This window comes from Elgaria multicarinata, chromosome 20 (assembly GCF_023053635.1).
Source record: "Elgaria multicarinata webbii isolate HBS135686 ecotype San Diego chromosome 20, rElgMul1.1.pri, whole genome shotgun sequence".
Classification (NCBI taxonomy): Eukaryota; Metazoa; Chordata; class Lepidosauria; order Squamata; family Anguidae; genus Elgaria; species Elgaria multicarinata.
The window spans coordinates 2,812,078-2,825,007 of NC_086190.1; the positions used below are offsets into that span (position 1 = coordinate 2,812,078).

Below are 12,930 nucleotides of genomic sequence, written 5' to 3' on the forward strand. Positions count from 1 at the left end.
TAGCATCACATCTTGTGCTTGCTTGCAACTTACCCTCCATGCACCCACACTTTTCCTGGGACTTTTAGGCCCAAATCCAGGTGGGGAGGATAGAGCGGCTGGGAGCAGCAACGACACCCCAGGTTGCCTTGGTTTTTGAAGCATCTCAGCCTTGCTGTGTTGTTAGAGGAATCCTCCTGTGAGTTGACCCCATGCCGCTTTGTTGCTTGTAAGCCTGGGACATCCCTAGCATCTGAGGATTCCATGAGGTCTTCAGGTTCTGCAATCCCCGACTCTCCATCTAAAGAGTCCTCCTGGCTTGGATCTTTGTCAGGCTTGACACAATCAAGCAAGTGGCTGCAGAGGATGAGGATCAACAGGAGCTAGTGCCAACGGTGGTGAGAAGCTAGACTCACTAAAGGAGGGAGCCATTGAGGGTGTCCAGCCCAAGAGACCTCAAAAAACAATATATCTGCACTGCTAGCCATGAACGATCCCCAGGAACGAAAACTCTGGTGCTTTGAACAGGCACATGTGGGTTTTCTGAGGGTTTTTCTTCTTCTTTTCTGGCGCACAGCTTTGGAACAGCTGCCCCCTTGCTATTTTTCACTCCAACAAGGCTGTGAAATGCTCTTTGTCGTTCCAGGGACCCCTGGCTGGCCACTCCGACACAGATCTGGCAATTCTACCTCCATTCTTTGCAGCGGGTCGATGTGAGCTGTGTCACGGGGCAGCTGACCCGCCTCTCGCTGGTGCTCCGGGGGACTCAAACCATCAGGAAGGTGAAAGCGTACACTTCGCACCCGCAGGAGCTGAAGGTAAGATCGCGCCCCAGGCTTGCTTGTGGACGAAGTGTTGATTCTTGGAAGCTCTGTGTGCTGCAGTGAGGGGTCAGAGGACACCTGCAATTTTAACAGATGAGATTCACACCGAATGTTAAGAATGCCTGTGGAAATACAGCAGTCAAGATTAGAGATGAAAGATTAATGAAAATTTGAAGCCGGGGGGGCAGGGGGAACCTCTGAGTGGGGTGGGTGGGAAGAGGTGTGGGTTTTCCTGAGAAAAAAAATGGATAACGTAAGGGAAAATGGAAAGATATGCAATATTTACTTTCTTCCCAAACCGAAGATGGTTATTTCTTATTTTATTGCTTTGACAACATAAAATGCATCATTTATAACTTAGTTAGCATACAAAATTGTACTATTTGGCATATTTATGAAATTGACAGAGAACGCCCAGGCATGTTTACTCAACAGTCTGTTTAGTGAAGCTTATTCCCACTTAAGCATTGCATAGAATCACAGCCTAAAAAGCATAAACGCCTTTTGGACAAGCAAAGCGGTGAAAATGCCCAATACTACTGAGAGGAGATGCAAGCTGCGGGTACCCTAAGCACACGTATCTAGTTTTTCTTTCTCTTAACTGAGAATCAAGAAAAAAGAAATGTACTAAACGAATTATTTACTATTATTTGGACGGACTGCCAACCCTGTATGCTTCTCTCATGCAGATGGCAACCCACGCTAGGTGCAGAAATGCACTTTAGGTCCCAGTGTTGTATATGTCTACATAGAAAAGCCTTCTCAGCTTGATGCCCTCTGTAATTCCCATAATTCCGAGCCAGCGTGGCCACTGGACACTGCCAAAGAGACGTCTCTCTCCTGGGTCCCAACCAATTAGGCTTCCAGTAACAATGGAACGTGGGAAAGAAAACTTCCCATGCAGAAAGATATGGCCTTTTTCTCCTTGTTCTCCTGGTTACTCCTTCTGATTTCTTCCTGGATTAGTCATAAAGTTGATCTCAGCCAATCAGGGACCACACAGTGAACAGGATGGCATCATTACACTACACAGCTAATCAGGTTAGGCGAGGTGAGGACATCGCTGAGGACAAAGGTTACCAAGATTAAAAGAGAGAGAGAGAGAGAGAGAATAAATAAGAGTGGGTAATATAAATAAATAAGCAAATATTTCCACTGAGGAATCGTTGAAAGAGGGCGGTGTTTTTTGACACTGCCAAAAACGCCCCTGAAAAGACAATGAGCCCAGTTGGCTCACCCATAATATAAATGAAACTGCTGCTGGTGTTTCCTGGGAAATGTGATTCAGCCTCCTCAAGTGCCTTTTCTCAGAGATTTCCGTCGAAGATCCCCAAGAGACGGACCATCCACGAGGAGACAAGAGCCCGTTAGGGACCGCCGACAATTTACTGCTGCAAAGCCTGCTCTGTAATTGTCTTTTGATTAAAGCCATCCTATAGAGAGATCAGTGGCCCAAAAACCCCAGTGGGCAAGTTATCTGAATTAATGAGGCTATCTGGAGACTAATAATTTCTTTAGAATGCATTTAGTCATAATTATAAATGTGAATAATAAGAGAAACACAACCTCCATTACCCTCATATAAATAGGGAAAAATATGTTTAAAACTTCTGACGCTTCAGGACTTTTAACGGAACGGCTAAGGCAAAAAGAGATCAAACAAAAAACTATAAGTTCTGTCTGACGTCTGCTACGGAGTCCAAATGGGTTCTGTTGGATAGATTGGATTCCCTGATATGGGTTCTCTAATGGGCTTTGGTCAGTTCGCTGGCTCTTGGCCACACCTTTCCATCTGTAAAAGAAGCTAATCTGGTGCACAATGGGACTTGGAGTTAGGTATAGATGAGTGGAGTCGGGGTGTGGAGAATTTCTGGTTCATCCATGGTGTTGAAGTTTTGCCTCAGTCAAGTTGCTAAGTTGTACCTCAACTTTACCTCATAGAATCCTAGACTAGTAGAGTTGGAAGGGGCCTCTAAGGCCATCGAGTCTAACGCTCTGCTAAATGCAGGAATCTACCTTAAAGCATCCTTGACAGATGGCTGTCCAGCTGCCTATTGCACTTATATACCGCTCCCATAGCCAGGGCTCTCTGGGCGGTTTACAGAAATTCTAAAATTAAGATAAAAACGAGTATACAAAATTTAAAATTCTAAAACACAGAACATACACACATAAAGCATTAAAAACCGTTAAAAAACTAAACATGTGGGTGATTAAGATGTGCCGCCATATGCCTGGGCAAAGAGGAAAGTCTTAACCTGGCGCCGGAAAGATAGCAGCTTTGGCGCCAGGTGAGCCTCGTTGGGGAGATCGTTCCATAGTCTGGGGGCCACCACCGAAAAGGCCCTGTCCCTCGTTGCCACACTCCGAGCCTCTCTCAGAGTAGGCACCCGGAGAAGGACCTTAGATGTTGAACGTAGTGACCGGGTATATTCATATGTTGTAACAATTTAATGAAATAAGGATATACTGTAGCCCACGTAATCTCTAAGTCTAAATAAGGAGTATTAATAATTTTTCATAAATTTGCATAGAAGCATAGGGTAGTATCCAGTATCCACTACTCTTTGGGACTGTTCACACAACACACTAACCCACACTCAGTAGTTGAATGTGTGGGTTGTTGTTGAACTGTGGTTGTTTGTTGAACTGTGGGGTTGGCGTGTCGTCTGAACCCAGGATGTTTTCTGCAGGGTGGCTTGCAAGCCACCTTGAACAACCCAGCAATAAACCATGGGGTTTCTTCAAGCAAAATAATTTCCACTGGGTGTGTTAGCCAGTAGAATGCCTGACTCAGGGATTGGGATTCAGCCTCTTCTGGAAGGGTCTCCCTGAAGGATCAGATCTGTAGCTTTGGAGAATACTTTGAACCTGCGGTGTGCCAGCAGCAAGCCTTCCTGAATTGGTCTGACTTTGCAGCAGCTATCCATACCTTGGTTACCTCACATTTAGACTACTGAAAACTACTCTACGTGGAGCAACCCTTGAAGAGTGTCTGGAAGCGTCAATTGGTGCAAAAAGTGGAAGCTAATCGATGCATAATATCAGCGTCAAAGTACACCTGCCCTTACGGATCTTGGTATCTAGGGGTTGCCTGTCCCAGTATGAACTTGTATTAAGCTTTGCAGGAGAAGCCCTTTTGAGGGCATGAGTGCAAGGGCTTCCTCCTGTGTCACCTCCAAACGATGGCACGCCCCCTCCAAGACTTATGATCGCCCTGTAGAGAGGGTGTAAAGACGCACCTTTTCAAGATCAGCTAGAGAACAATTCCATTATGCTTTGGAGCACTTCCTCTGATACACCTCCAAAGCCGAAGAGCGGCCATCGGGACACGTCCTTGGTGATTTATCTCTTGAACCAGGGATCAGGAGCCCTCCTGCCAGGTTTCAAGCATCCCAGCCTACAATTTGATGGCATTGATCACTGACTGGCAGACCAGAGTCCCCCGCTCAGTTCTCAGCGTGAGGCGGATGTGACCCCGTTGCCAAGAGGAAACCTTTGCAAAAAAGGAAAATGTCAGGCCCTGCCTTCCTGCCGCTGCCAGCTTTCATTTCCACATCGGGAGCACATGTTTAAATCAGCGCCTCATTTACATTCCAAGCCGAAGCCAGAGGTAGGGAAGATTAGCTTCCCTCGTGGCTTGATCAAAGGACGCCAGCGTGGTCTCTCTCAGAAGCGCCTTGTCCGTGTCTGTAGCATTTGGGATTAACCTCTGCAAGATCTGCCCTTCCCCCTGACCCTCAAGCCGCGGAGGCGCCGGCAGCTTCGCCCAGGCACCAGAGACTCGGGCAGCGCCTGCCAGCCACCCAACCCCCTGCCCCATAGGAACTGGGCTCATGGGGGCCATAGCCCACAATGGACCAAATGGATAGGGAAACGGATCAGGGCCTGCCCCGCACCTCTTCACTGGCCGGATCGCCAGGGTACTCCGAGGGAGGAAGGGGAGGAGGAGGCGCACACCAAGAGAGGCATTTCCCCATTTGCATCTTTTCGCCGGGTTCTGTGGAAGTGCTGGGAGCGCATTGGGGTTCATCGGGGCTGTAGATGGGAGAGCGACATGGCAGGAGGCTCAGGTCTCCCCTCCCCTCGGGCGCCTTTGTTTCCAGACCCCTGATCACCCTCGTTGCCCTTCTCTGAACACGCTCCAGCTTGTCTGCATGTCAGTGCGCAGCTTTCTGCCAGGAGGAGAAACTGGCAGCATTATTCCCCAGCCTACTAATCAAGCAGCCTCCCCCAACCTGCTGGCTGAGAACTATGGGAGTTGCAGTCCAGGACCAAATTCTCCTCTCCCAACATCCACAGAAGCTTTTAAATAATCCCTCTGTGCCAGAGGAGGCAAAACCCTATTGCTCCCACTGATACCTGCAATCCAGCTATGAAGATTGGTGTGTCCTTTGCTTTCTCCGCTGTGGCACCCCGGTTGTGGATGAGCTCCCCAGAGAGGTCCGCCTGGCGCCTACACTGTACTCCTTTCGTCGCCAGCTGAAGACCTTTTTATTCTCCCAGTATTTTAACACTTAATTTTAACTTAAATTTAAATTTTACTGTTTTAACTCTGTATTTTAATCTTATATCAATTTTGCTGCGTGGTTTTTATTCTGGTTGTGCTTTTTATACTGTATTGTGTATTTGTGCTTTTAACCTGTTGATTGTTTTACTGTGATTTTAATTTTTGTGAACCGCCCAGAGAGCTTCGGCTATTGGGCGGTATAGAAATGTAATAAATAAATAAATAAATAAATTTGCATCCTGGTGTAAATAAATCACTACGTATGTCTGGCTATGCCGTACCTCCTGGGTATTTCCGGGAGCCAACAGTGTGATGTGGCCACAAACAAAGGAAGTGCTTCTTTGAGCTGTATTAATAGAAGTATAGCTTCCAAATTGCACGAGGTACTGGTTCCCCTCTATTAAGCCCTGGTTAGGCCTCATCTTGTGTACTGCATTCAGTTCTGGGCACCACACTTCAAGAAGGATGCAGACAAGCTGGAGCATGTTCAGAGGAGGGCAACAAGGATGATCAAGGGTCTGGAAACAAAGCCCTATAAGGAGAGACTGAAAGAACTGGGCATAGAACTGGGCCTGGAGAAGAGAAGATGGAGGGGAGACAGGATAGCTCTCTTCTAATATTTGAAAGGTTGTCACACAGAGGAGGACCAGGATCTCTTCTTGATCATCCCAGCTAATGGGCTCAAGTGACAGGAAGCCAGATTCTGGCTGAACATCAGAAAAAACTTCCTGAAGGTTAGAGCAGTATGACAATGGAATCAGTTGCCTGGTGAGGTTGTGGGCTCTTCCACACTAGAGGCCTTCAAGAGGCAGCTGGACAACCATCTGTCAGGGATGCTTTAGGGTGGATTCCTGCATTGAGCAGGGGGTTGGACTCGATGGCCTTAGAGGCTCCTTCCAATTCTACTATTCTATGATTCTATGAGTTTGCGAGGCGGCTGGGGACTTGGTTCACAGCCTCACAAAGGCCCAGGAGCAAGGAAAAAAGGCCTTCTAACCCCATCGTGTTCTGAACACAGAGACCATTGAGTCAGTCACCCAGGACGAGGGGCAGTCTGACTTTTATTCTGTTTTTTCGTCTAGGGAGGACTATCCTCGATTTGGAACAGATAAACACATTAGGAATTCAGCCTCCTCTTTTCCTGTCTTTCAGTAGATGGTTACGACTTGTTAAAAATTCCAGGCTAGCTTTTAATCAGTGACCTGCTGCTGTTTGACATTTCCACGGATGTTTGGAAGCTGCTGCCTTGGTTGATATCAATATTATTGTTTCTTGTTTTCAATTTGACGGATAATTTCATTTTATTTTGATATATTGAACTTTTATTTAATACCAGCACTTATGAAAACTGCGGGTGGCAGCTTGGGGGAGGCGTCCTCCCCTGCCACTCCCCACTCCTGCCTTGTAGTGGGAATTGGACTCCGTCTCCCTCACTGGGGGTGAGGTGGCCTTGCATGGATCCATGGAAGGAGAAGGTCTGCATGCAGCATTTGCTAAATGGCTTGGAGCCAGGCTCTCTGAAGGATCGTCTCCTTCCATATGTACCTGCCCGGACCTAAGATCATCTTCTGGGGACTTTCTCCATGAGCTCCTTCCAAAGGAAGTGAGGCAGGTGGCTACCCAGGAGGATTGCGCATTTGGGTCCACGCTTAAAAAAAATAAGGGGCACCTAAATGGGTACCTTTCCCATTTGGACAGAGTGGGGTGGGGGGAGCTCGCATCTGAGATCGAGGCAGGCCAATCTTTGGGGTAGAATTCAGAGGACCTTGACCAGCGTGGGCCTCGCTGATTCCCCCATCCCTGCTCCTCAAGGCATCACCCACCCTCCCATCCTGTAGGTGGCAGTGTAGGCAGGGTTGGTCGCTTCAGAGTTGCGTCAGAGCTTCAGAATTGCGTATGATCTTTTTTTTTTAATCTGTGAATCTGATTGGCCTTGGGAAGCAGGGTTTGATCCCACCCACCCCGGCTTGCTGGCTGTGTACTGCAGCTGTCAGGGATGATGGGATGTTGGCATGCCTCACACCAGCTGAATGGGTTGTTTGCACCGGCAGTGTAAAGTGGGAAAAGAGGAAGAGCCAGTGGGAACGTCCCAAAGCACCCTTAGGGTGATCAGAGATCATCTAGACCAGCCCATCTGGGCTATGGGACAGGAAAAGGACCCGCTTTGAAGCTTGTTGGGGTGTGTCTGTGACCTGGAGGGCCCTCCCTCAACATTGGAAGGGGTGGCGAACTGGGCTTAAATCAGGTAATGTATTGCTTCCGTTTTGGGGCTGAGTTGGGCTCCCCCAGTTAAATTGGAAGGGAACGTCACAAGTCAGTCCTTGCTTTAGCCAGTTCTCAGACTGTTGAGTTTGCTGCAAATCTCTTGTTAATATTCAGTGATGCTCATTTCCCATTAACTGCGTCTTTCTTCTGGGCATGAGTACAAACTCAAAGAAGCCCGTTTTATGCATCTCTTTTGCAAGCAGCCTACATTCCGCGGAGCGCCTTTTGTGCCTTTGATAATCTGTGGGGTGCGCGGAAAGTTAGGGGCACTTTCCCCTGCCCCCTTGAGCCAGGAGCTCTGTGCTCAGCCATATTCTCTTTCTCTCCCTGCTAGGTGGAGCCAGAAGGCCTCTTCATTCTCCCGGCCATCGGGGTACAAGACCTGCATCTTGCTGTGAGGCCCCAGAGTGCCGGCAGCCGGTTTATATACCTCAACCTGGTGGACGTCGAATACCACCAACTTGTCTCTTCCTGGCTGGTGTGCATCTCCTGCCGACAGCCTCTCGTCTCCAAGGTGAGCCGGACTCGTGCCTTTGGTGGTGGGCTGCACAGGGGTGGTGTGAGGAGACCGGAAGGCCCAGGTGGGGTCATGTTTTCCTGGACTTTGGGACGGACGAGGAATCCAGGGCCAGTGAGAACGAGACCTTGAGCTGGAAGGTTTTCCCTTTCCCTCTGGACATCACGGTCTTCTTCCAGGCCTGCCTCAGCAGTGCCATTTTGGGAAGGCAGAATTAGAGACTGAGTCCACCACCTCCTCTCTGCCTGGCTTTAGGCCACCTGAAATTATTCCCCAGGAGCATTCATAGTTAAGAACATCAGAAGAGCCAAGCTGGATCAGACCGAGGGCCCATCTAGTCCAGCACACAGTGGCCGACCAGCCAAGCAGGACATGGTGCAGCAGCACCCTCCCACCCATGTTCCCCAGCAACTGATGCGCACTGCCTCACATACTGGAGGTAGCACACAGCCATCAGGGCTAGTAGCCACGGATAGCCTCCTCCTCCTCCTCCTCCTCCGCCTCCTCCTCCTCCTCCTCCTCCGCCGCCTCCTCCTCCTCCTCCTCCTCCTCCTCCTCCTCCTCCGCCTCCGCCTCCTCCTCCTCCGCCTCCGCCTCCTCCTCCTCCTCCGCCGCCTCCTCCTCCGCCTCCTCCTCCTCCTCCTCTGCCTCCTCCTCCTCCTCCTCCTCCTCCTCCTCCTCCTCCGCCTCCAGGAATTTCTCCCACCCCCCGTTAAAGCCATCTGATTCCAGTTGTTGCGAGTGATAAAGAATGGCCAGCCACTGTCTCCTTGGCGTTGTGTTTGCAATCATTTTAACATGGCTTTTTAATCTTTCTTCTTCTTCTTTTACTTTGTCCAAAGGTACCTTTTTTGTTCACCGCTCTGGAATGTGTATCGATATGGAGCGATATGCACAAGTGGAAATAAATAAAACAAATAAATAAAAAGAAGCGACCCCACCCCCAGCAATAATGACCTTGCAGCAAATGCTCTTAAAATCCACTGCATTTCCCCCCCTTTCTTTTTGCAGTTCATTGTGCAGCATCGCTGAAATCTGATGGGCAGACAGAAAGCAATTCTGCCTTCTTTCCCTTACCTGCTGAAGAGAGGTCTTCCAGTTTTTACATTTCAGATTCCATCTTCTCCAGTTCATGGACTCAAGAATGCCTTCTAGGCTCAGTTTCATGTACCGCTTGCCTGCGGCCTCAGCTTTCTACTTCTCAAGGTCTAGGAAAGAGCTAGCCTTACTCTTCGTATTGTTCCATGGCCTGGCTTTCCTCTATCTCATTACAACAGCTTACTTTTTTAATCACACGCCCACCCACCCACACACCACCACCACCACCACCACCACCACCACAGCAAGATGTAGTGATACCCACCAGTTTGGATGGCTTTAAAAGGGGATTAGATCCATTTATGGAGGAGGAGGAAGAGGTTATCCATGGCTGGAAGTCCTGATGGCTGTATGTGACTTCCAGGATCAATGACAGGCACACCAGTTGCTGGGGAAGTCACTGGAAGCAGTAGAAAAAGAGGAAAGGAACCTCTCGTGCAAGCAATGAGTCATTGCTGACTCCTAGAAGGACGCCTGCTTTGGCTGACATTTTCTTGGCAGACTTCGTAGCGGGGTGGTTTGCTGTTGCCTTCCCCAGTCGCGGTTACCTTTCCCCCAGCTAGCTGGGTACTCATTTTACCGACCTCGGAAGGATGGGAGGCTGAGTCGACCTGAGCCGGCTGCCTGAGAACCAGCTTCCGCTGGGATCGAACTCAGGCCGTGGGGAGAGTTTCGGCTGCAGTAACTGCCGCTTACCACTCTGCACCACACAAGACGTAGAAGCAGCAGAAAAGATCCCAGCAGAGCTTACTTGCTGTGAAAACTCTTGCTATTCAGTAACTACTCAAAAGAGGTGCTAAGGGCCAGCTCAGCAACTGTTCAAAGGGTGTGTGTGAAATCCCCCCACTCTCTCTCTCACACACACAGTGCTTAGTTGTACAGGGGCAGGGAAAAGATAGGAATGATATCTGGACCGGTCATATTCCAGCCACTTTCCCAGAGTGCCACTTCTCTGATCTTCAAATCACCTGCTGGGCCTGCTGATTCGTAAAAACCAAGCCCATGCCATCGGAATTGCAGATTTCTTGCGCTCACGAGCGTCTCAGTGGCCGCGTCCTTTTTCCTTTCTCTCTCTAGGCTTTTGAAATCACGCTGCCCCCTGGTGGAGGGAAAGGTTCGAACAAGAGGATCACCTACGCCAACCCCTACCCATCCCGGAGGGCGTATTTCCTGCACACCAACCGGCCAGACCTGCTGCAGTTCAAGGAAGATTCCTTCAAGGTATCATCTTACACCAAATGGGGGGTTTGGGTAAATCCTTGGAGGCGAAGGCTATCATGGGCTACTAGCCCTGATTGGTTGTGTGCTATCTCCAGTATTTGAGGCAGTAAGCCTGCGTGCACCAGTTGCTGGGGAACATGGGTGGGAGGGTGCTGTTGCACCATGTCCTGCTTTGTGGGCCCCTGTTCAACGGCTGGCTGGCCACTGTGTGAACAGAGTGCTGGACTAGATGGACTCTTGGTCTGACCCAGCATCAGGGCTCTATTCTTATGTGCTGCAGAAGGTTCTGCAAAGTTCTTTTCTAGCATCCCACATCTATCATCAGTCTGACAGAGCCGCTACTCTCCATGCAGAAGGCCCAGAGTTCGATCCCTGGTAGCATCTCCAGGTAGGGCTGGGAAGGGATCCTACCTGAAACCCTGGAGAGCCAGTCTTGGGCCAGGCGGGCCAAGGTGGGTCTGTCTAAGGCGTCTTCCTACATTGTAATCTGGATACCTGGGACTGAGGGTTTGTCTCCTCCTGTGGGTGTTTGCGCATCCCAAAATAGTTTCACCTCTCACGTGCTTCCTCTCTGCATTCCTGTGCCGTAAAGCAATGACTTGAATGCATCACCAGCGAAATCCCAGAGGCACAGATTTCATGTGGCTTCGTATAGGCTCAAGCGCACTCTCAGCATCTTCTAGCCAAAGTTCAGCTCCTTTCAAGAGCTCCCACTCACCCCTGGAGGCCCAGCGGCGCCCGCCTCCGCCCTAGATGGAGCCCTGCCCTTTCCAGACGAGGCGGCCGATGAGTTATACGGAGGGATCATTCCCTGAATTGTGCTTTGCTCAGCTGCGCCTCGGCAGGTGAGAATTAGCCCGGTTCTCTCTTGTTGCCCCACAGATCGGCGGAGGGGAGACCTACACGATCGGCTTGCGGTTTGCCCCCAGCCAGAGTGCCGGTGAAGAGGAAATTCTGATTTATATCAATGATCACGAAGACAAGAACGAAGAGACTTTCTGCGTGAAGGTCACCTACCAGTAACAAGTGTGTGTGCCTCTGAGTGTGTGTGTGTGTGCGTGTCCTTGGCTGGGTTGTCGTTCGCTCTCCAGCTATCCATCAAACTTCCCTAGAGGCACAGACCTATTCCTTCATTAGTCCCAGCTGGCAATAGCCCCGGTGCCCCTGAACTGTCCCTGGATCACACGTCTACAGAGAGGCCTCCTCCTCCTCCTTCTGCTCCTCAGCTCTGTGGGACACGTGGGACCTTCTGGTGTGTATTTTCGCCTGCATCCAATCAAGCCCCTGCCAAGCCTGGGTGATTGATTGCCCGACCAGATCCCTCGAACGTCAGCGCAACCTCCAACGCTGACGCCACGTCGAACCTGTTCCCCCCACACCTCCGAGCTCCGGATCGAAAACTCATTCCTCTCGCCACGAAAGGTCACTCGTTTGGGGAAGGTGGCTCAGGCTTGCAGACCTTTAACACGGCGGTTTCCAAGCCGGCTCGCGGATTTGGTTGGTTTTGTAACATTATTTTTCCACAGAGGATTTTTTTTTTAAAGAAAAGATGATAATTAGAACGGTCTTGTTCTTGAAAGTTTGTCCCAGAATGGAACATACAGTAAGGGGGGGAGAGAGAGAGAAGGGATGTTACTGCATGATCTCGCCCCCACGTGTCATGTTCAGGAGCGCGTGGTACCCTCAGGAGCGCTTTCTCTGATGATCAGAAAGATTGGGCAGGGACATGAAGGGTGAAACGTTCTCTAAGATAACAACTAGGCACCAGGTCATGTTAACCGCAGCACCTTAAGCCTGGCCAGGGAGCTTCCTGGCATCCAGAGCGGTACTTTAAGCAAAGGTGTAATGCTGCCAGAAAGAGGCCCTCGTTTCTTTCTGGGTTAATCAACAAGCACACAATAATAATAATAATAATAATAATAATAATAATAATAATTAACAAATTATTATTATTATTATTATTATTATTATTATTGTTACCCGCCTCTCCCTCTGGATCGAGGCAGGGTACAACACAAATGCAAACTTCATATAACTAATTAAAACATTTAAAACTAATACATTATTAAAAGCAGCACATTATTAAAAGTCATCTTAAAATTCAGCTGGGTAGGCCTGCTGGAAGGAATCCTCTTTATGGCTTTCTTGAATTTCGGAAGACTGTTAAGTTGATGAATCTCTCCCGGCAAGCCATTCCACAAATTGGGAGCAGCAGAAGAAAAGGTCCTCTGGGTAATAGTTGTCAGCCTTGTTTTTGTTGACTGGAGTAAATTCTTCCCAGAGGACCTGAGTGCGCGGGGCGGATTGTACGGGAGAAGGCGATCCAGCAGGTAGCCTGGGCCCAAACCATGTAGGGCTTTAAAGGTGATAACCTTTATACTTCGCCCAGAAACTAATTGGCAGCCAGTGAAGAGTTTTTTTAAAACTGGTGTAACCCTCCAAAGGTCCATTTCTATTTTCATAAGCAGATCACAGAACCATGAGCAGTCAATGACTTTGCAGCTGTGAGGTAGCCC

General features: G+C 49.3%; 1 protein-coding gene across 1 annotated transcript in view; it reads left to right on the forward strand.

Moving 5' to 3' along the window:
* The window catches only part of NPHP4 (nephrocystin 4), a 128,238-nt gene extending 116,782 nt beyond the window's left edge, over positions 1 to 11,456 (forward strand). Inside the window, exons 27-30 of the mRNA XM_063145353.1 lie at positions 626 to 797; positions 7,913 to 8,092; positions 10,271 to 10,414; positions 11,297 to 11,456. Coding sequence (XP_063001423.1) covers positions 626 to 797; positions 7,913 to 8,092; positions 10,271 to 10,414; positions 11,297 to 11,437 — 637 coding nt within the window. The 3' untranslated portion in view covers positions 11,438 to 11,456. The remainder of the gene's footprint in view (positions 1 to 625; positions 798 to 7,912; positions 8,093 to 10,270; positions 10,415 to 11,296) is intronic.
* Positions 11,457 to 12,930: the final 1,474 nt, after the last annotated feature.